The sequence below is a fragment of the Tachypleus tridentatus genome, chromosome 6 (genome assembly GCF_004210375.1).
Source record: "Tachypleus tridentatus isolate NWPU-2018 chromosome 6, ASM421037v1, whole genome shotgun sequence".
Taxonomy (NCBI): Eukaryota; Metazoa; Arthropoda; class Merostomata; order Xiphosura; family Limulidae; genus Tachypleus; species Tachypleus tridentatus.
In genome coordinates, this window is record NC_134830.1 from 98,786,158 (window position 1) to 98,809,742 (window position 23,585).

Genomic DNA, 23,585 nt, shown 5'->3' on the forward strand with positions numbered 1-23,585 from the left:
TTCACAATGTAAACTTTTACCAAACCTTTGAATTCAAAATTTGTGTTTTTTTCTCATCATAATACGTAATGAAGACAAAGTTCCAAATCACAAATTTTTAGCATAATTGCTGACTTTTATAAAATCTACCAACTGATGTTTTATTTCTAAATATGAAATCCAACTTTACTTACATTTTCTGTGTATTATTAAGGGAATTATGTGCGTTGATTCCCTTAACTTATTCTTTTGTCAGGAACGGTAATGTTTCTGAATATATTCTTCAATGTGTTCTTTGTTCCATTTCTATAATCCGTTTATTTTCATTGAATATATCTGATATAAAAATCTTATTTGTGCTGAATCTTTAATGATATTCTTCCAGGAACACTGGTAAATTTTTAATTTTTATTAGTTCTTTTGTTGACACATACAATAGTCATAATTTCCGAAGCTCATGAGTGTATCCTTCACAAAATAATTTGTCATTACTCTTCAGTCTATTATTTAACGATGAGAAATGACATCAGTCTTTCATACTATACTTACGCCGGTGCTCTAATCTTAAGTTTTCAATTTTAATGTCAAAGGTTTGAAAGCTGGGACGGCTTGCCATAATATATTTTGCAACTATTTTCATATTCCGTTCATTTCAAAATGAAGCAAAACAATTTTTTATTCATAATATTATTTGAATTGATTCTCTTATCCAACCATTCTTTGATAAAATTTCATAATCCGTCTTGCACGGTCTTTTTTCTAATATTAACAGAGTTTAGACAGTCACCATCTCTGTCACTTCTGCTGATTTTATCGGAAGTATTAATAGTACAACTTACCACCAAAGAGATGAATTTTATGATTGCTTAACGCAATGAAACTCGTATTAAAGAGATGAGAGAAATATAAGTAAAATATTATGTACGTGAAAGAAACTTATATGTTAGACTAGAAGTTTCTGTTGAACTGCATCTGCCTGTTGAGTTATACAGTATTTATACTTCTAGTTTTTATAATATTTCCTGATTCTGATTTTTCCTCTCACAGCTTATTTAAAGTAACTCTTAGTGCTCTCACCGCAACAAAAGTAGCTATTAAAATGACTCCGAAGGTGTTCGGTTGCGCTACAGTTTGCTTATTACATATTTCACCTAGCCACGTTTCCATCGTAGCGTTGAACACGAAGTAGGCTGGAGCGCCGCAGGAACTGTGCTCGAGTCTACGTAATAAACAGTTTTTATGCTGAAAAAGAGCAGAGCAAGCTTGAGGTCCTTCTTCAAGCCGAAGGATTCTGATAATGGATAAAGGCCAGTTTCCAACATACCGTTCACACTCATAATACTGCTCTCTAACGGCTTGTAAACAGGATCCACTGGAGAGGAGATCTGGAAAAAAACGTTTAAACTGTCAGAGTTAGTAGACTCTATTCGTGTTACATATAATTTATTATCTGTTAAACTTCAAATGTAACACTGCAGGTAACAGTACTACAACGTTGACTGAACTATATTTTTAAATAACTTTATGCAGCCTATGGTGATTATATTTTTATTCCCACATTATTTGCATATAATCATCAAAGTAAAAATATAAAGCGAAAAATATCATCTTATACATTATTTGTTTAAACAATCGTAGCATATTACTTATAAGAAATAGTTCGTTTTGAATTTCGCACAAAGCTACACGAGGGCTATCTGCGCTAGCCGTCCCTAATTTAGTAGTGTAAGACTAGAGGGAAGGCAGCTAGTCATCACCACCAACTGCCAACTCTTGGGCTACTCTTTTACCAACGAATAGTGGGATTGACTGTCACATTATAACGCCCCCACGGCTGAAAGGGCGAGCGTGTTTGGTGCGACGGGGATTCGAACCCGCGACCCTCGGATTACGACTTAAGTGACTTAACCATCTGGCCATACCAGGCCGAAATAGTTTGTAGGTGACATAAAACATGCTAACTCAAAACACTATTAAACGCGAAGCCAGATTGATAACCTTGTGCTAGAAAAACGAAATCTAAAAATAACCTATTTTAGAATTCAAGGAATTTTAGCGGATAAAACGTTTTTCTGGATAAGAACAAAATTTCACTAAATATGCAATGTATTTCACTAAATATGCAGTGTATTTCGCGAATTATCAATAACTTTATTTTTCCACGTGGGATTTTTCGGAAGTGCTGATTACAAAAGTTGATATCGATGTTTCCCAAATAGGATAACTTTATTCTCGATTTACGTCATTTCATTACGTCAGTGAGAACAGGTTGGCCTCGATCAAGTATTGGTTTTTGTATCTTTCACAAAAGACAAGAGTGTCTATCGTGACTTAATAAACTTAAACAAAAGCTGTTTTGAGGTTTTTGATTCAATTGTGTATTAGACGAGGCTTTGAGTCCCAGAAGTATTAATTTCGTGTTGGAACTGACCGTCATCACATCGACCGTCAGCATAAAAAGTATTAATTGTTTTATACCTTAAGGGTTGACATTCCTTAAGTTCACACTGCCCTAACTGAGCGTACATCACTGCTCGTGAATGTTTAATGTTTCGATCGTTTCCATTGTGTTCTTAAATAATATGTTTGTAGTTTAAAATAATATACACATTTGAAGTTCTCTATCTGACACACGAAGAGACTGATAATTTGCCCTCCAGTGATGCTAATGAAATCTAGAGAAACTTGGTGTTTCTTTAAAAACACGTTTTTAACATTTTTACTTGTACAAAAGAGAATGTTATTTAGTTTGAAAAATTCTTCCTATAAATTTTACCTCTGTTAAAATAATTAAATAACATCCACTTTCTGTTACTGTGATTATATTAGAGCAGCTGTTTAAAAAGCTGTCATAATTATCTTAGTTCTATGGCGTGCTCCGTAGTTTGAATATAGGCAAATTCTGAGCGAAATAATTGTTCTTGTACTTTTACACAAATACAAATAATACTTAATGCAGTAAAATGCCAGATCTCAAGTTTCTATCTTGAGCTGAGGCATCAATAAACCTCAGGGTAAACCAAGCCCACCTCTCCATGTTTCTTGGGTTTTAGGCGAGCGACCACTTGGTATACATTTATTGGTTACAGCTAATAGGAGGCAGAGATTCTGAGCAAAATACGTATAACTTTCACTTCAACGTTCGCCGAATAGCTGTTTTTGTTACGTTGTTTTTACACTAACTAGATTTAACCAACAAACCTACTTTGTTAAACAACGTCTAAAATATATTTCAATGAACACTGTTGCATGATAAAACAGTGGAAATAAGAAGTAAATTACCAGGAAGAGAGAAAAGAAAAAGATACGAAGAAAGGAAGTTAAGAGACGTGTTAAAAAAATAGATGTGAGAACCAAAGAAAAATTGAGAAAAGACATAATTGTGATTAAAGACTTGATTGATAAATGTGACTGAAAATTACAGAAAGATTAAAATAGCAAAAGTTGAAATTGTACAAAAAAAATATAAAAGAATGTAGAAAGATTATTACAATCAAACTAAATCACAGCAAAGTCGATCAGTGATAAATAAAACTATACGGAAATTAGACTGGCTAATATGAAAGTCAATCAAATCATATTTCTCGATGCACATGACAAAGTTTGATTTACATCCTCAATCACCTTTAACTATGAAATATGAAATAGGAGACTCCATGTTGTCTAAACTTATTAACCGCTACTGTTCTGCCATCTATGATTTCTCTTCCTGTATTACTTCAGCTGTAACACGACTTCACAAATTTATAGAAGTTTAGCAGCCTGATCGAAAAACATCTCCCAATCGGAAAACCAATAGATTATGATAGAAAGGTACCATGGAAGGTATATCAGGCTCAATTCTAAATAATTTCTAGAGTTATTCATTTTTCTGCTCCTTTAAAAGGACCAGCTAAGAAACTTTCTAGTTTAGAGCTGTAAAAGCTATCAAGCACTGGTGGCTACCTCATCGAACAGGTTTGGAGTAACCCCCAGAAGTAAGTTTCCAAAGCAAACTTCGGGACCAAAATACAGATATGAGACATTAACCGAATATATGGCAGATATGAAAATACTTCCCTGGTTTGTCTTCAGTGATTGCTCCATGTAAAATAGTGGCTTTTCGCTTCCATGTAGATGCTATAGTATAGTGGATGAGGATATGTGGATTAGGTTAAAGCAACGCAGATAAATAATGTTAAAAGATGTACAGTTGGCTATGGAACTTGCATTAATTAATGTCGCAGATGAACAATTTAGTTTTAGTTCAGGCCATGAGGATGGCTGTACCTGAACCTAAGGGGTCCCCGTCCCTTAGCCTATGTGTTACAAAAAATAATATTAAAATATTATCAAATACAACCTTACGGCTTAAAACACTTTTAATAAATACACAACGACAATAAACAAACGAAGATAAAAAATAAATTATATAATTATTTCTATGAATTATTGCTATTCCTTTTTTTTTTGCCACCAGTCAAACAAGTATTTTTTCCTGAAAATAACATATTTTATGGCAGATGAGCATAAGATGATCACAACCAAATTTTTTTTTTTCGTGTTATAGTGAGAGATGCAAATGTTAAGTGCTCTTGTATCACATCTACTCTAAATTACAAAGAGTGTGTGTGTTTTTCCTACAGCAAAGCCACATCGGGCTATCTGATGAGCCCATCGAGGGAAATCGAACCCCTGATTTTAGCGTTGTAAATCCGTAGACATACCGCTGTACTAGGGGGTGTCTATTACAAAGAGTTTATTCAATGATGTGACTACAAAAGGTGCATCTCGACACGTAAAATGTAATTGGGTCCCCTAAATGTATTCCTCTTGTTTCTTAAGTTTGTCAAGCTATTTGAGTTCCCTTTTGAATATCGTTCTCGCAATATTGGAAGCTGTGGAAACATATTTATATGATTTACCACTTCTTGTTTTAAGTTTAGGTAAATTACTCTTTGTACATTCTCTAATTATAAAACTGAGCTTTTGGATTTTTGAAAACCTAAATGGATTTTGTTTTGTCCTCCTTTGTACCAACTCTTTCACAATAGCTGATATAAAGCAAGACTTTAACCTTATACAAGCATTTCAATTGTTTATTGGCATTGTGGATTAGCTTAATATTAACAAATGTGTAGCTTTAAAAACAATAAATGTCCAAAAATAAGAACCTACCTTCACCATTTATTCAAGGTAATTCTGGTATCCTCACATAATCATCACAAAAAAAATAGCCGTGGACAGTTACTAAGTATATGGATTCAATAAGTTCTGAATTAAAACAGGCACCAGCGTTCCTCGTAAATAACTGAAGAGACGGTTTATTTGTATGTATTTCGCGCAAAGCAGCTCGAGGGCTATCTGCGCTAGCCGTCCATAATTTAGCAATGTAAGACTAGAGAGAAGGCAGCTATTCATCACCACCCACCACTAACTCTTGGGCTACTCTTTTACCAACCAATAGTGGGATTAACCGTCTCATTATGACACCCCACGGCTGAAAGGGTGAGCATGTTTGGTGTAACGGGGACTGGAACCCGAGACCCTCAGATTACGAGTCGAATGCCTTAACCCCACTGGTTATGCCGGGCCAACTGAAGAGACAAGATATTACAAACACTATTTAAATGATTTCACTCTGTTATACCTTTTATTTTTATAATTGGTATATATATGTATTGCAATTTTTGTTTGTCTTGACAAGAGCGCAAATTTGTTACTATATAGCATGATATTATAATATTGAAAATAGCTATGGAACTGTCTAGAAAAGTGCATAAAAATAAACACTACAAACAAATCACTCGTTTGTCCGCCTCCCGCTAGCACAGCGATAAGTCGACGGCTTTACAACGCTAAAATCAGGCGTTCGATTCCCTCGGTAAGCTCAGCAGATAGCCAAATGTGACTTTGCTATAAGAAAACACACACACTCTTTTGTCCTGTGGAAATGAAGTGTATCAGATTATTGTCGCAGGTTGATAGGTTACATTGTAATTACTTATTTTACAAATAACTAGAAAGTGTCACTCCAGTATTAAACTTAAAGAAATAGAAGCAACCATAGTATTTACAGTTGTAGCAGTAGTGGTAAATCAGTCATGGTTTACATGACTGAAATTTCGATAATAAACATTTTAAAATAAGAAGTATTTTGTGATCAACGATACTCCATGCGAAAGATCTCGGTACAATGCTATGTTTCATTAGGTCCCGTGTACAAGACTGTGCGTAATGTACCTCAAACTGGGACTGTTAATAATAGAAGTTGTTAAAACAGAAAAAATTAGTGTCCCCACAAGTGACGTTAGGAGATGGACGATGATCAAATACAGTGGTACTTTGAAAACAGAAAGATACATATTAATATAAGGTGAACGCGTGACTGACGAAGTTGATGCTGAGAAGAAAATCGAAAGGTTAAAAACAATAGAATGGGCAAAGTTGAAGACGTGTGCTCTTTACAGATGAGTCCATGTTCAAATTGTTTGGCACCACTCATCAGTAACTTACTTGCTGGTGGAGAGAAGAAAAATGTCATACTCAATGTACAATATAAACAGTGAAATAAAATAGTGGATTAATACAAGTCTGAGGTTACATCACAACTAACGGTGTATTGATCTATATAAAACTGATGGCACTATGACTACTGACAAAAACAGGAAGATCCTGATTCATCATGTCTTTCCCTCTGTAAAACAACTCATAAAGCGTTGATTCATCTTCCAGGAAGACAACGACTCCAAGCAACACCAAATGTTTTGAAATGATAATCTGATGATACAGAAGCCAACAAAATATTTAAAACACAAAGTTTCTAATATAAAGTTATTGAGTCTGTATTTATTTATGAAGACATTAAGAAAGTAAAAAAGGGTACCAAACAACATGGCTGAACTGTGAGAAGTAATAAAGATATTTGAAACAATATTCCAAACGTGTGTTTTGATAAACTGTATAGCATCATAAAAACACAGTGAAACATAAGTTGAACATAAAAATTATTAGTGCATTGTCTTATTCGCTTTTCTTTTGTATTTGCTCATGGCCAAGCGCGTAAGGCGTGAGACTCGTAATCTGAGTGTCGTGGGTTCGCGCCCGTGTCGCGCTAAACATGCTCGCCCTCTCAGCCGTGGGGGTGTATAATGTGACGGTCAATCCCACTATTCGTTGGTAAAAGAGTAGCCCAAGAGTTGGCGGTGGGTGGTGATGACTAGCTGCCTTCCCTCTAGTCTTACACTGCTAAATTAGGGACGGCTAGCACAGATAGCCCTCGAGTAGCTTTGTGCGAAATTCCAAAACAAACTTGTATTTGCTATAATAATGTCTTCACCACTAAGAGATGCACCCTCTAGTTGCCTTTATCTGTTGTTTATGACTCTTGTTAATCAATCTCTTGTGTGTTTTCATAATTATTTTCTCTACTTTATATATTAATTTATCATACATTGTATATAAATCATAATATTTTTTCTAGTCCTAACTATTTGCCTCCCGTTACTTCAGCGACAGGTCTGAGGTTTATAACGTTAAGAATATTCGCGGTAGTCACAGTGCAAATAGGACAATAAGAAACGACAAATAAAAAGACAAACCAAGATTATTACCAATGTTTGAATAGAAATTTAGTACTATTTTTCAGACTCGTTTTTTCACTAACAGAATAATCCATGAACATTAGTTAAACTTATAAATAACTTGTGTGTTTTTTAATTTTCGCGCAAAGTTACACCAGGGATATTGGCGTTAACCGTCTCTCATTGAGTCGTCACCTTATAACGCCCTCACCGCTGCAAGGGCGAGCATGTTTGGTGTTATGTGGATTCGAACTCGTGACCCTCGGATTAGTAGTCGAACACCCTAACCATGCCTGGCTAGAACTTATAGATAGAAACTCTGCTTTGTTTGTTTGTTTTTGAATTTCGCTCAAAGCTACACGAGGGCTATCTGCGCTAGCCGTCCCTAATTTAGCAGTGTAAGACTAAAGAGAAAGCAGCTAGTCATACCACCCTCCGCCAACTCTTGAGCTACTTTTTTACCAACGAATAGTGGGATTGACCGTCACATTACAATGCCTCCACGGCTGAAAGGGCGAGCATGTTTGGTGTGACGGAGATTTGAACCCACAAACCTCGGATTATTAGTCGAACACCCTAACCACCTGGCCATGCCGGGCTAGAAGTTATAGACAGAAACTCTGCTTTTTCAGATATTCACTATAAAGAATCATGAAAATAATTTATTATTATGCTAAAAGTTTAATATAGGAACTTACCTTTGAGATTTGCTTTATTATTCTCACACAAAAGCGTCTTGGTTTTGGCAATACTCTGTATCACTCGCAGGAAATAGTCAAAGTCATTAAAAAGTATACATTCGTTGAGGACTGGCCAGTAACATTCAATCATTTCTTGAGCTCTTCTGTAATAAAAAAATAATAATATTGAAGAACGTAACCGCTGTTAATAATTGTTTATTAGTAGCCTATGAATATTTATCCCTTGGTATATATTTATTTTGCCTTTAAACTTTACTGCTTAAAATTAAACTCGACGCATACTTATTAGACGTCAAATTATTCTCTTACTCTATTTGAAAATTTTAAATATACACGAAGCAAGCACAAAATGAAGTTTTGGAAAGGTGCCAAAACTTAGACTATGTACCTAGCAAGTACAAAAAAGTTGTGGAAAGATGCCAGCACTTTAGCTATACATATGATACGTACAAAAATAAGATGATGCACTTTAACTTTAATAGTTTAAACTATTCTTTATACAAAGAATGAGGAAAAATTAACACTTATGAAAGTTTCAGAATTTTAAATGATATCGTCGATGTTTTAATGATGCCACATAGTTTATTAATGTACTGTTGTGGAATATTACACCAAATTGAGTCTCATTACTAATACTGGGCATAGTATAACTGCCTGCCTGTGTTTCTATAAGCTTTATACTTTTATGACATTTTCTACTTTATTGGATGACTCACAATAACCAGGGACTTTAAAAGTTCCCTGCTTTTCATATAAATTTCTTTAATGTTTCTATAATTACTAAAAATACTATTCGCATGTGTGAATATGTGTGTGTGTGTAGGATACGGACTGACATCGTGTGTATTATTAGATTTATGGATTTTAGAGTTGACCAGTCTGGTTTCAAACCAAATTCCCTGCATTTTACGTCGTGTGTTATAAAAGTGACAGTCATTCCCTCAGTGTGAATGTTAGAATGCTGCTGATTAAGTGCCTTATCTAAAGTTAATAGTTCAAAAGTAGGATTGGCGGCAGGTAATCTTATAGCTTTGCCAAATATATAAAATACAGTATACACAAAACACATATGACAATAAAAATATATTTAAGTCTATTTTAAATGGAATTTTTTATGATAATTATTTTTCATAAAATAACTTTTAATAGAATATTTAAGTGAACTAAACTACAACAAAAATTATGCATTACTTTTATATTAAATATTTGTGTAATGTTAAACTGTATAATTATATGGTTGGTCAATTATATTGTAAAGCGTTGCTATATTATATGCAACCATATATCAAACATTCACGTTTAACATTATAATTTACACATTTAAAATAAAATCTAAATCGTCTTTTTTACAACTTCCATTTGATATCAGAATATTATTATATGATAAATCGTAAATATTTTTCTTGACTAAATAATGTATCATATCAAAATAACATATATAAATAATATTTTTTTCAATAATCCATAATATACTTAACATTTTGCGTTATATTTTAAAATTAAGGTGATATTTCATTTACGTACCACTCATGAGTTTTATTTTGAACGAACTATATATGGTATTTCTCCAAAGGTATTTATTAGTTTAGAAATAAATACATGTAAAGTTAGCAAGCTACAAAACATATGGAAGTTCCATCAGCTTTAAGAGATAAAATATCATTTGTTCTGCCGCTACATCTTTCTGCGTAAAGCAAACAAAACCTTAAAGAGGCTAGTTTTTATAGCACTTTCAACATAAGCACTTCTTTTACTGAAAAAAAAGAGCAAAAAAAATTAGCGTGAGAAGTATGTTAACAATTACGCTTGAAAGTTTTGACCTAATTGGCAAACTTTTTGCCAAGGGTTACAACTAAGTATGGTAACAGAACGTGAAATAAAAATAACAAGGTCGCGACGATTGAATTCCAGCCCTGCGGTAACATACTTTTAAGAAATATTGTTATTTTTTGTTATGACACTGTATCAGAATTTCTTGATATTCTACTATACACAAAAACTTCCAATATTCATTTGATTTTGCCCCTTGTATTTAACCATCAAACCTAAATATCCATACAAATAAGCGACATTTTTGACCAACTAACTCTCATGGCGAAAGTTGCGCAAGGAATTTAAGTACACGACGTTTTATTTTACGTAATCTCTGAACATACAAAGTTGTTTCAAGAAGTTTCTCTCCCCACGTAAAATTATGCTTGTATAAATATATACATTTAACTGCCTGAGACACAGTAATTTTACATGTGTGCATAATCTATGTAATTAAAATAACAATATTCGTCAATCAGTCCATGAGTGTATGAGTGCAAGCTCACATGGAAATCGTATATTCATATTGTTTGGTTGTGTAGTGGTATTTTTATGTTTATATGAGTGTAAAAGTGAACGACGTTTAACGTGCATTGATCCATACGAATGATAAACTATGATATTTATAACATTAACTTGAAACACAATCACTTTAGTAAACATAAACAAACACGCAAGGAAACATTAATTTACCCCTTTAACTTTCCGTGATTTATATATAACGAAATATTATTACATCTCAATTCAATTTCAAAGGACACCTAAAAATTGATAATTAGGCCTAAATTTTTAAAACGCTTCGTACGCGAAGCACGAGTTTACCCATTATATAATAATGTACGGTTATTAACTTTTCTAATCATTGCCACAATTTCATTAATTTTCGATAATATATAGATTGAAAGAATTATTTCTTTAGGTTGGTTTTTTGAAGTTAAGCACAAAGCTATACAATGGGCTATCTGTGCTCTGCCCTCAACAGGTATCAAAAACCGGTTTCTAACGTTGTAACTCCACAGACATATCGCTTTGCTATTGGGGTGCACGCGTAAAAGAAAATAATTACGGGTTTCAGATGATATATAAATACGACTTAAACACATATACTCACAATATATTTACATAAAAACACATGACAACAGTTGATTTTTACACTTCTTGATATGATAATTTTAAAAAAATTCACTGATTATTATACACTTCCAACTATTTCAGTACAGGAGCCTAAAAATTGACAATTAGGCCTGAAGTTTAAATACGCCTTGTTCATGAAGAAACCCGCTAAGGGTTTATGTATTTGTAGTAACGCACAACACGTATATCGAAACCTAGTTTCTTGTGTTGTATGTTCGCAGACATCCACTGTGCCACTGGTGGGCCCCACTAAAGGAATAAAGTATTACACCATTTAAGTTATTGGTTTTAGTGGACCCGACCCTTTATTAATACTTTAAAAGGAGAGTAAAAAAAAGTGATATGACTAAAGAATAAAAAATAAAAACAAGTGCCATCGCGACAAACAAACAAACACAGCTGCTTTTTACTCTTCTTGGAAATATAATTTTAAAAAATCACTATCTTATAATGTGCTGTATTAGGATTGTTTTGTTTGTTTTTGAATTTCGCGCAAAGCTACACGAGGGATATTTCCGCTAGTCATCCTTAATTTAGTAGTGTAAGACTAGAGGGAAGGCAACTAGTCATCACCATCCACCGCCAACTCTTGGGCTACTCTTTTACCAACGAATAATGGGATTGACTGTGACATTACAACGCCTCCATGGCTGAAGAGGCGAGCACGTTTAGAGCGATAAGGGTTTGAATCCGTGACCCGCAGATTGCAAATTAAGTGCCCTAACATCTGGCCATGTTGGGCCTGCTTTATTAGGAGTTTAATCAGGAAAAAATCTCAATATTTTAGTTAAAGATGGCGATTATCCAGAAAGACAGTGTGTTGGTACAAAACAAAAACAAACTGTTATGTATAAGACATATTTCATTTATAGTCGTACCATGTTTTTGCACTTCTTTACTTTGAATCTAAATACTGCAGCTCATATTCTATTTAGTAAATTTTTCTTTCGTTCATGCCCTACTACATGACCTGTTTATCTATTTAAAACATATACCTTCTTACGCATATATATATATTAGTATTCCACTTAAAAATGCTGCATATGTGTACAAAGATTTTTGGACTTTGGTTCATGTGGTACAGGTGTTTCATTTTGTTTTGTGTTTTTGCTAAACAGTGTACCAGTAGTCCAATAATTTTAATACAAACTTCGTACTAGAATTGATCCTCTAGTATTTATATACATATTGCATATATGTTGTTGGTTATAACAGTTATGTCGAAATGTGAACATTGTTTAGTTTAGAGACTGTGGAAGAGGTATTGTTTCCTGCAAGGGTAGAATGGTTATGGAACTGTGGTCTGGTGATAAATGAGCGTATGTTTTTTATGTAAAAAAACACTGGGCTCGTGTATTAATTCATAAGCTTGGTCATTGACAAGTGGTATATAACCATTCTTTTTGAAATGGAATACGCAAAACCTGAGGTTGGTAAGCGACGTAAAACGAACGGCACAACATTTAAAATAAGACAGTTTTCGGTATTATTCGTACAACTTCGTGCAGAAGAACATTTGTAGTGTCCACGTTTACAAAAATCATTCAAGTTAATCAGAACCAATGCCCTCATCCACAAAGTGGAGAGAGCTGGCAACCGAAAAAGTCAATAAACAAGAGCTGCACATGTCTCATGGATATCAAATAATGATTTACAATTAGAGAAAACTCAAAATCTATAAATTCGCAAGTTTTCAATTACATCTCAAAATTTATAAATAAGGTAATGGAAGAAACTGGAAACAGCAACGCCTTTCGACCTTAAATACGTGAAACGTTCAACATACCTGCATTGGATTTTTGTATTTTCGGTGTACTTAAATGTGGTGTCTCGTAAATTGTAGACCTAAGGACCAAGAATACGAACAACATCGGCGTGTCTAATCTATAAATAAAGCTTAAACTTATGGAAACAGCTTCAATACTAAGGAAAATATGAAATTCTTTAAAAATGTGTCAAACTCAATCACTGTACATGAAACTCAAATCCTTCCTTAAACCTCAAAATAGCTGCGCTAAATATAATCATTAATTGCTTATTTTTCAATAGAATTGTCTAAATTTTGTTTTTGTTTTTTTGTTACTTGACATCATGAATGCCGTAGATATGAGAAATTTATACTGGAATAATTGATTAAAACCCAAACCTTATTTTACATTTGAAGTTACGATCTGTAATATAATTAGTTAATATTAAATACACACTAACAGGCAGTTATTTAATGGATACTTTTACTAGGTAACCAAATCTCATAACCAAAATACACTTGTCTAGAAAAAATAAAGTAGCTGTTAAAATGACGTTGTGCTTATAGTTTGAATATTTATATTGTGGCACCCATATACGTTTAACATTTGTTACTGTATTTATGTTGGAGTAGTGGTTTCAAATGTTAGTATTAAGTTCTTTATTCACAGATGCACATACTGGTCCTGGATTTAGGAGCTGGCGAATTATGTCTCGCATTTTAAGTTGTGGTTGCTTTATAACAGTGACAGCCAATCCTTTAACAAGACCGGTGGCTAGTAGGAACCAACCTTCTTCATTGGTTATTAGTTTACAATTAAGGACAACAGCAGATAGCCTTAATTGTTTTGCCATAAACACGAGATAAAATATTACATTACGAATAAATAAAATTACATTTATTCTCTACTCAACCTGCATAATAAATCCAGTTCAAATCCATCCATGATGACTTGTCTTCTGTTATACAAATAACGTTGTGAGTGGCGCCTGATGAAGAAAGGTTCGATTTGTGGTAAATCTCGTTCAAGAAATATGTTCAAACATCTTTGGAGCTCTTGAGAACGGTAACTACAACAGTTCACTTCTTCCCAAGGTACTTAAAAAATAGATAAAAGAAATGTATGCAAAACTATTATTTAAAAACACAAATCAAATATTAATGCTTTTTAGGGGCTTTTGGACTATTTCCACATGATAAGCTCGAGTTTGTAAGTTACGTCTAAAAAAAAAAAAAAGAGAGAGAGAGAGGTTGCTGTTACTGGTAGTAAAAGTTTATTACCATTAATACCTTACGCACTGTATACTTTCGATACAACATTGCATTATGGATATTGAATCCATCCAAGATAGTTAAAAACCTTTTTCATATAATAATATCTTGTTACTAATAAACATCCAGGTAAAAGCTTTTAATTTTTATTTATTTTATTATAAGTGTAATAATACCGTAAAGTAGAAGCTAAATGTAGTAACGTTATAGAGAAGAGGATTTTTCCATTTGGTTGTACGGAGTTCTTCGCGAAATTCCTTGAGAGTTAATACGACATTTTACCATTTCCTCTATAGACGTCTGCCTGAAAAAATTTGTTATCTAATATTGTTTTTCTGTTTATGCAATAGAACTCTATGCTACACTGCAGAACTCCAGCCCATTCCTCTTATATCTGGTCAGTAAACTATTTTCCTATAGAAAATCTACAAGACCTCTTAAATATATTAACCTTTGAATATAGTTGATATTTTCTTAGTTTTATTTTTTGTGAGAGCTCTTTCATTGTATAATTATATTAACTGTATTACCATTCAATTTACATCTTAAACTATTTGTGCTTTTCCCACCACCGGTATTGAAACTTGGCTTCTAACGTTATAAATCAATAGTAATACCGTTGTGCCACTGGGAGCGTTAAGTTAGTGGTTGGGCACGACATGGCCACGTGGTTAAGGCTAAAACCTTAAACATTTCAGCCGTGGGGCATTATAATGTTACGATAAATCTCACTATTCGTTGATAAAAGAGTAGCCCAAGAGTTGGCAGTTGGTGGTGATAACTAGCCGCCTTTCCTCTAGTCTTACACTGCTAAATTAGGAACGGCTAGCGTAGATAGCTCTCGTGTAGTTTAGCGCAAAATTCAAAAACAAACACTCATCTACAAGTGTTTGTCTTTTGATAATATAAAACAAAAAACTATTTAAAATCATCTCTGGGACTAAGGATCAATGTTTCCAGAATAAACTAACGTTTTATTTGGTTTGTTTTGAATTTCGCGCATCGTGAAATATATTTTGTAACTTCGTAGTTATCTTCCTACATAAATGGAATATATCTTCATCTTAGAGAGGTTACAGGTCAAGAAAGGAATCAGTAAAATGAAGTCTGGTTCATTTCGAAGTCAATTTTTACTGTTCTATGAGCAGTTTTGACACTGTCTAAAAACTGCAAGGAACAGTAAATTTATGCCTGCCACAATGTTTACTAAAAAAACAACAACATCGTGCTTGCTTACGACTATACTAGCCAATTGATTAACCAGTTTGTACCACATCATATTTGAAGCGTAAATATAATGTGAAATGTTTTGTCTACAGTACTCCAGAAGGCCTTAGCTAAAACATAATTCTTTTACATCAGTATTTTGGTATAAACTTCCTTGCGATTGTTGGTCCAGCAACTGAGGAAAGATTATAATAAGCCTGTCCTTGTGGACTGACTCAGACTTCTGTGCCGTGAAACCAGGTAGATTGTTTTGACACTGCTTGTTACAGGAGATTCTAAAAGCTATACAGCTGGAAGAGTGATAATAGAAGCTGTTAGTGCTTTGTTTTATTTTTATTCAATCTTATTGATATGGATATAGTTTGAATTAACAGGATGACCATAATATCAATGAGGATATCCTTGCAGTCAATTGCAGTTTGGTTTGGATATGTTTTGAAATGCAAATGATGCAAGACGGCGAGATACGCAGTCAGACTTTCATAGCATCTATAAAATCTGATTTAATTCAACTTTTTGAACTGGATCAACCAACTAATTCTAATCAGGCTTTTTCACAGTATAAACCATAAGGTCCAGGACTAACAATAACATAGCACAGTCTGTCATCCAACTATTACTCATATCTATATATTAGAATATTCTCGATAATCAGTATAAGTTCTCCTTTGCTACTTTTCTATACAATATTAGATTAATCTGCTTGGCCTAGTTATTTCATTGTTATGTTTGGTAGCTATCTCAAACTGGCTTTTTGTTCAGGCAACATCGGCTAAACCAATGCCAACTACATGCATGTCTATTATATGTAACTTCCATTGACATTTGTATAAATATAAGCTTTACTTTTCCAGAAGAACACCACACAGGTCTAGGGCTGGTAGACACTCCACAGTAGCTAACAGACCACAAAAACACATAGTTTCAATTCCGTGTGGGAGAAAAGACTGGCTTGAGTAAGTCCATCAATGTTTACTTTTACTTTTCTCATATGCCATTTCAGCTGACAATGAATCACATCTGCTGTTTGTGTAGTACAGCATATAGCTCGGAATATTGACGGGGAACTTACATTCTTATGAATATGTTACTAAAGCCTTTAGTGGCAAAAAAAAAAGGATAGACTGGATAAAATGATCAAGAAATTGGAATGTTGCAGTTCAAGGATTGCCATTCGTAATCTGCCGATCAAAGGTTGCAGAGTGAAATAGTTTAATATGTTTAAGAGTACATTGTAAATACACAAATAGCACTTCCTTAATAACAAGTTTTCTCTAACCTTAAGTGAGAAGTGAGCCACAATCACAGAAACGCAATATTATATTCAGTCTGACAATGGGATAATTTTTATCTGATTACTAAACTATTAGAATTAATAACATAGTTATCTTTTTGTTTTACGTTGTGGTTGCTTGACCCGTTCTAGGAACGAAAATACTGTTTGTTTTTCTTATAGCAAAGCCACATCGGGCTATCTGGTGTGTCTTCTGAGAGGAATCGAACCCTTGATTTTAGCGTTGTAATTCCAAAGATTTACCATCGTCGGCTCTTTTAGATGGTGTTAATGTTTATTTAAATAAAATAAATTTAATAATAATGAACTAAAACCACTGTTAAGTTTAAGTATGTTTGTGTGTTTTTCTTATAGCAAAGTCACATCGGGCTATCTGCTGAGCCAAACGAAGGGAATTTAACCTCTGATTTTAGCGTTGTAAGTCCATAGACTTACCGCTGTACTATCGGAGAGGCCACCACTGTTAAGATATAAATAAAATAAATAATGTGTTATTAATTCTTACTTTGAATTCTGAATTGTAAATTATTTGGTTTATTTTAAGTGCAAAGCAATACTGGGCTATCTGTGCTCAGCCTAACAAGGGTATTGAAGCTCGATTTTTAGCTTATTTACCGCTAAGTCAATTAATTTTTAAAAAATTCTAATATTTACAATTCGCTGGCTTAATGTGTAAATGATGACGTATGTAGCACTTAGAGCACTACTTTGTCACATCCAAATCGGTCTAATGAGGCTTGACATTGTACAAAAGTCCTCATTGGTACTGGATATGGCATATGTAGTGTGGTTGATATATTACACTGTTCATCTTGTGAAAAGTTTTTGTTTGTTTGTTTGTTTTTTGAATTTCGCGCAAAGCTTCTCGAGGGCTATCTGCGCTAGCCATCCCTAATTTAGCAGTGTAAGACTAGAAGGAAGTCAGCTAGTCATCACCACCCACCGCCAACTTTTTGGCTACTCTTTTGCCCACGAATAATGGGATTGATCGTCACATTATAACACCCCTATGGCTGAAAAGGCGAACATGTTTGGTGAGACTGGGATTCGAATCTTCGGGCTAATGTGAAAAGTGAAAAGAAGGGAAAGTCATTTTTCACAGAGCTAAAGTGGTTAACAGCTGCAACAAAACACTAAAATATGACATAGATCCTATCAGCAGAATGTCAGGGCCAATCAAAGACAAGTGGAACACGAATGCACAGTATGTCTATCGATGTAAGGAATGATCATCAAAAGATGAACACAGTTTGCACAACTATCCATATATATACATATATGGTAAAGTATTCAAAAAGTATCCGATTTCAATGAAAACGTTTTACATTTTAAGTGTAACTAATCAGCTCTGTTGCAATAAAAATCTAATAATGCTAGTTTTTTCTGTTAATATAAATAGACCATTCACTTTGATAAACATTTTGTACCTAATAACTGTTTTGTTATAAATAAAACATCTGTTTCCAATAAATATATTTGTCAACTAGACATTTTGTTCGACATAAATTAAGGTCTGACCAGTGAGCTCTGTATTATGATTATCTGGAGAGATCGTTGACATTCATTGGTTGTGTCAATTCAACAACATTTGTCAGAGGCAGAAGCGAGATAAGAATTTAAAATGACTGTTATGTGTTGGTGTATTTTTCAGTTTGAAAGTAGTATATTATTTCTCTGACCTAGTGTTTTGCAAATAAATTGCAAATCTGTATAATTTTTCTGCGAGACTACTGTTTAATGTGTAGAAAAGTTCTAACAATATTAACCTTTTGTAGTTCTACTGACATTAAATGTTTCTTTCTATGGTCACTTCCACTATATGTGGAATATCTGTATATGAACATCTAAATGTGCTTCAAATGTATTTAATGTCTGCAAAAATAAATAATTTGTTATTTATATTCGACTTTTGTGTTTGTGTATTTTTGTGACGAATTCTTACATGAAACTTTTAAGTGGTCGATACTCTTAATTTAATATTATTTACAAATGCAGAAGTAATGTATTCTAAAATTAAAATTCTCAATTTCAGTTGAAGTGAACACTGAATTAAGTATTGTAGACTGAATAGGTACAGACGGCATGAAAGCATGTTCATTAACTTATACTAAACATGTTATCAAAGTGAATTACATCCTATTGGTCTGTATTATACAAATGAGACGCAGGAGATAGATTGTTTCTTAAAATTGGCAGATTCTTCCCCTCTTCGAATGTTGCTATTTATCATTGCCAATATTTGTGATGTTGTCATGACACCTTGGCATCAGGCCTATGCTATGTTATCTATAATTTTTAGCCACAAGTTAATAATATCTTGCGAAAATCCTGGAAGCTGAACTGTAACATGCGCAACTTTGTTTCATATGCATTTTGTCTCATTACCCTACTACCGGTAGTAGTAGCACAGGCTGTGACAGCACACATAGGGATGGGTTGAGTTAATGTAGGGATAGCTAATATCAATCATTCGAGAACAAAGCAAGCAAGATAACAGGAATCTAATATTCATCATCCGTACAAGCATGTAAAGTGGTAGAATATTAACAGATTGAATAGTTACGTATATTGCTATGTGTTAATTCTTGCGTGTGGTATTATGTACGGTTAATGTAAATGCCATCTCTACTATCTTGTTTGTTTTGTTTTTGAAGGACTGATATTAGCCATACCTACATTTACTTCTTTTTTAAAATTTTTCTTTACTTGTTTTTTTTAGTGCAGTGTTCCAACAGACACGTCCCCCATTGGCACAGTGGTATATTTTCGGACACACAACGCTAAAAACCGAGTTTCGATACACGTGGTGGGCAAAGTACAGGTAGCCTATTCTGTAGCTTTGTGCTAAATTCCAAACAATCAAACAAACAAATAGACATAGGGAGGTTGTAATTGTAACCAAGTTCTAAATACAACGAGGTTCTAACTGTAATATTTATTATTTATCTATTATTGGCTTTTTTTTTTCAAGCTGCACTTAAGATTTTTAAAGGAACACCACATTTTCTGAAAGAAAGCTAACTTCAAAGGGTAATGATAACACTGTTTACACTAGAATTATAATTTTCTAAATCTGTTATTAGTTATTAATAATACTTATAAAAGCGGATACTCCATTTGAAACTGTGTCACCTCAGTGAAATTAGTTGACACTTGTTTTGATTCTTATAGTTATCACATAAGCAGCAGAAACATGAACAAGAAATTCAAATTTTTGACTGTAATATTTACAGACATTTCAATAACTAGTGACTCAATTGTTACACAGATTTTGCATTAAAAGGAAATACCGTACAGTACTGCAATGTTCTAAGGACAAATTTAAGAGATATTTAAAACACCATTTCGATGAACAAATTACTCTTTGTCATGATTTCCAAAAAGAAAACCGTTCATGTGTCACTTATCTGGTAATAAGTAAATTATTTATTTTCGACAAAATTTCTACATAATAGATATTGGGTCACAAATACATAATAGAATTGCGATGAAGTCCTTATATTAGATTTTAAATAAACAATCCAGTTTTAACAAAAGCTTATTACACTCTAGGTATTGTGTGGCAAATAAACCATCCATTCCTGATAAAGCCCTTTTACATAATAATTATTTTATTAGAAGTAAATCACTTATTTTAATAAAGTTTTTTTAACAAATCATGAGGTTTTGATTATAAAATAAATGGTTTATAAGTATAATTGTGAAAAAATAATTCATTTTCAGCAAAATATGTTTATATAATTATTTTCGGTAAATAAACTACCCTGTTTCGGTTTTTGACCATTAACATTTAATGAATACCCTCAAACTTGTATGTTGTTTTATATAACAAAACATTTTCTATTAAAACCTCTTACGAATTAATTATTTTGCTGTGAAAAAAGATATCTAGATCCAGAATAATTCAGTACTGAGAATTACACGAAGGTTAGTATAATTTTTCATTGTGGAGTTTTCTATTTTTGCTTCTATTTCCTTTAAAACTGTTCTCTTTTCCAGGATATAAAACTTTTTTTTTATTTCAGAATTTGATCTCATTAAAAATGACCTGGTTTAAATCCAAGAAGAACTTAGATTTATCTATTTATTTGTTTACTTTTGATGAGCTGTTTGACTTTTCAAAAGAAGAAATAGTTCAGTATCTTTAAACGTTTAGAGCTCCTAGATTATTCATCGTAATAAAATATAAGACAACATTGCTAAGCTTATACGACGTTCACAAGTGATTGCCGCAGATGGTATAAGCACAAAGGGTATATTAACCCTAATGGCATATTCCTTTAAGAGAATACAACGCTCGCAACATTTTAGGAACGTATTTTGTGATTGCTTTTGCGAAATTCGGCTAAACTGGTTACTGCTATGTCAGGTACTTGTACAGCTTATAGTTTTACAGAATAATACAAAATACTCTAGATACACGTTGTTGTAAATATGACATAGAACAATTTTCATATAATTATGAAATATTTTTTGTTCAATAGAAACGTTATAATTCACATATTCGCTTCTAGAATAAAACTAAAATATTGAATTAACTCTACTTTTTTCACCGCCAAGAATCGAGCCCCCAATATTAGCGTTGTAATTCGTGAAACTTACGGGGCTACCATTAATTTGGATATGTCCACCGCTGGAACAGCGGTCTGTGGATTTACAACGCTAAAATCAGGGGCTCGATTTTCCTCGGTGGACACAGCAGATAGCCCAACGTGGCGTTGCTATAAAAAAAACACACACACGTTTGAATATGCTATCTAGAAAATTACATGAGGAAAATTATAGTTGGGGCCAGACTTGACCTCCTGATTAGTGTGCCTGAAAAATGACTCACAAGAAGTCTTTGTTAGCATCCCGTTGTCGCAAAGATTCGCTCCACGCTTTGGGATTGTGGACGCATTATAAGAGCAACAGTCGAAACACATTACTGGTCTATAAGTTTAAAATTATGAACACCCATGTGATGATACCCGTTGTATAGGTTTATGCACAAACTGTAAACAAAGAAAAAATATTACTCCTGGCTATTCATGGTAAGTCTAAGGACTTACAAGTGCAAATACGGTTTCAATAACTGTGGTAGTTATAACACAGATAGCTTTGTGCTTAAAAACCAAACAAAAAAATCATAGCGTTTTTCAAAATATCTCAAAGAAAGTTATTTAAACTAATCTTTTTGACATTGTTAGAGAATACATTTTTTTTCTAGTTCAGCAATCATGGTGAAAAGTATTGTAATTGTATTTAATCATTACCGGTCCAAGGTTACAAGTCTTAAACCACAAAGCAGAAAGGTGCTGTACTTTACTAAAATACACGTTATAAGGCTTAAGCAACACAACAGAAAGGTTATTTACTAGTAAAGACTTAAAAATAAGAAAGGTGTATTTTACTAAGATTGAATTCAGTCATTACTGGATATACGTTACGAATCTTAAACCACAAAGCAGAAAGGCGCTCTATTTTACAAATATTTAGATTAAAAACTAAAAAAACTCACCAGCACACATCAAACTTAAGATGGAAACGAAAACCCTTCGATATCTCTCTCCAAGTGTCTTCACGAACATTTTCTTAGGTATTCAGTGAGGAAAATATTTGTGTTTCATAGTATTAAACTTTCCTCTGGCTGTGTCAAGTGCAAATCTTGTATTGATTTGGCTACTGAAACGTTTTGTCCATGATTCTGCTAACAGCAATGTTCGCCAAATCGTGAACATCGGTAATAAGTATTTATGCTGATCTGTTTTGGTTTTAACACTGGAATTCAATTAAATTACCTTTCGGTGTTAGACTAGGTAGTCCGTTTTAACAAGGTTACTGGCTTATTCTATAGTTGTCCAGAAAACGTTTTAATACTATTTTTGGTTAATTCGTACGTGACAATAAGGTCTTACACGGATGGTACTCAACAACCTGAAAACGATAGTAAAATCTTTTGATAATGGTACTTATTATCTCAGACTATGAAAACTCGTTTCACTATTATCTTGAATATTTCTCACTTAATAGCAAACCTTTCGAATATAATTTGAAGATCCACGTGCCCGTAAAAAGTGCATTTTTTATTCCCAACTTTACTGGAATGATGTCGAAGTTTTCACGAGGTTAAAAGTATGCTTGTGGGGAACTACACTAACTCACTGTACGTAATGAATCATATGCTTCCAAGAAAATCATGCCTAACTTTTTTCATGACTCGAGTACGACTAGGCATAGCAACTACGTTTGTCTGGAGAGAGTTACCACGTGCTGTAAGCGCGTGCAAGTCGTCAGCTCCGCTACCTCGTTTTCCTCTTTGACAATTTCGCTTGATGATAAACATAGAAATACCTCTCTCTCTCTTCTTTCTTTTTTACTCTTTTTAGGGGCTGTCTGATAAATTTAAAAGTTAACTCTTAATTACTTCGTTTCCAAATAATAGATGAAGATTAAGAAACCTAAAGAATTCTTGTTGTTGCTCAGTTTATGAATTTACTTACATTTTAAGAAAATGTTAACCATTTAAGTGTTAAATGTGCAGTTAAGAATGACGTTCTTTGTGTTTTCGGAAATGAGATAAAGTGAAATGCCATTAGTCAGTGTCAAGCTACATGTATAGGATTTTAGGCTATATAGCAAGAGTATACGACGATAAAGCATCTTACTTAAAAGCCTTAAATTATTACAACGTAGATTATTACAGACATATTTATAATATAACAATTATAGCAATAAATAAAACGAATAATTTACCTTTATGATAATAGAAATATCCTATTTTTCTCTAATGTTTGTTTCTAACTTTAGGCAGATATCGTAAATAAATACACGTTTGGAAATCAAACAAAGAGGCGTTTGAAGTCTTATCCGTGACT

The 23,585-nt window shown here is 33.3% G+C and overlaps 1 protein-coding gene across 1 annotated transcript; it reads right to left on the reverse strand.

The window, feature by feature from the left end:
- Window positions 1-373: 373 nt before the first annotated feature.
- On the reverse strand, window positions 374-23,038 carry LOC143253157 (uncharacterized). The gene is made up of 4 exons (XM_076506516.1): window positions 22,229-23,038; window positions 13,850-14,033; window positions 8,240-8,385; window positions 374-1,364 (listed from the first exon to the last, which is right to left on the reverse strand). The coding sequence occupies exons 1-4, from the start codon at window positions 22,296-22,298 to the stop codon at window positions 1,021-1,023; spliced, it is 744 nt and encodes a 247-aa protein (XP_076362631.1). The 5' UTR covers window positions 22,299-23,038; the 3' UTR covers window positions 374-1,020.
- Window positions 23,039-23,585: the final 547 nt, after the last annotated feature.

What these genes read in the sequence shown, in the direction of transcription:
- LOC143253157 (XM_076506516.1), bottom strand. Translation starts at nt 22,298, where the DNA reads ATGTTCGTGAAGACACTTGGAGAGAGATATCGAAGGGTTTTCGTTTCC. An exon ending in CTTAAGTTTGATGTGTGCTG is followed by an intron (nt 14,034 to 22,228) that starts GTGAGTTTTTTT and finishes CTATTTTTTAAG; the next exon opens with TACCTTGGGAAGAAGTGAAC. An exon ending in TAATAAAGCAAATCTCAAAG is followed by an intron (nt 1,365 to 8,239) that starts GTAAGTTCCTAT and finishes GTTTTTTTCCAG; the next exon opens with ATCTCCTCTCCAGTGGATCC.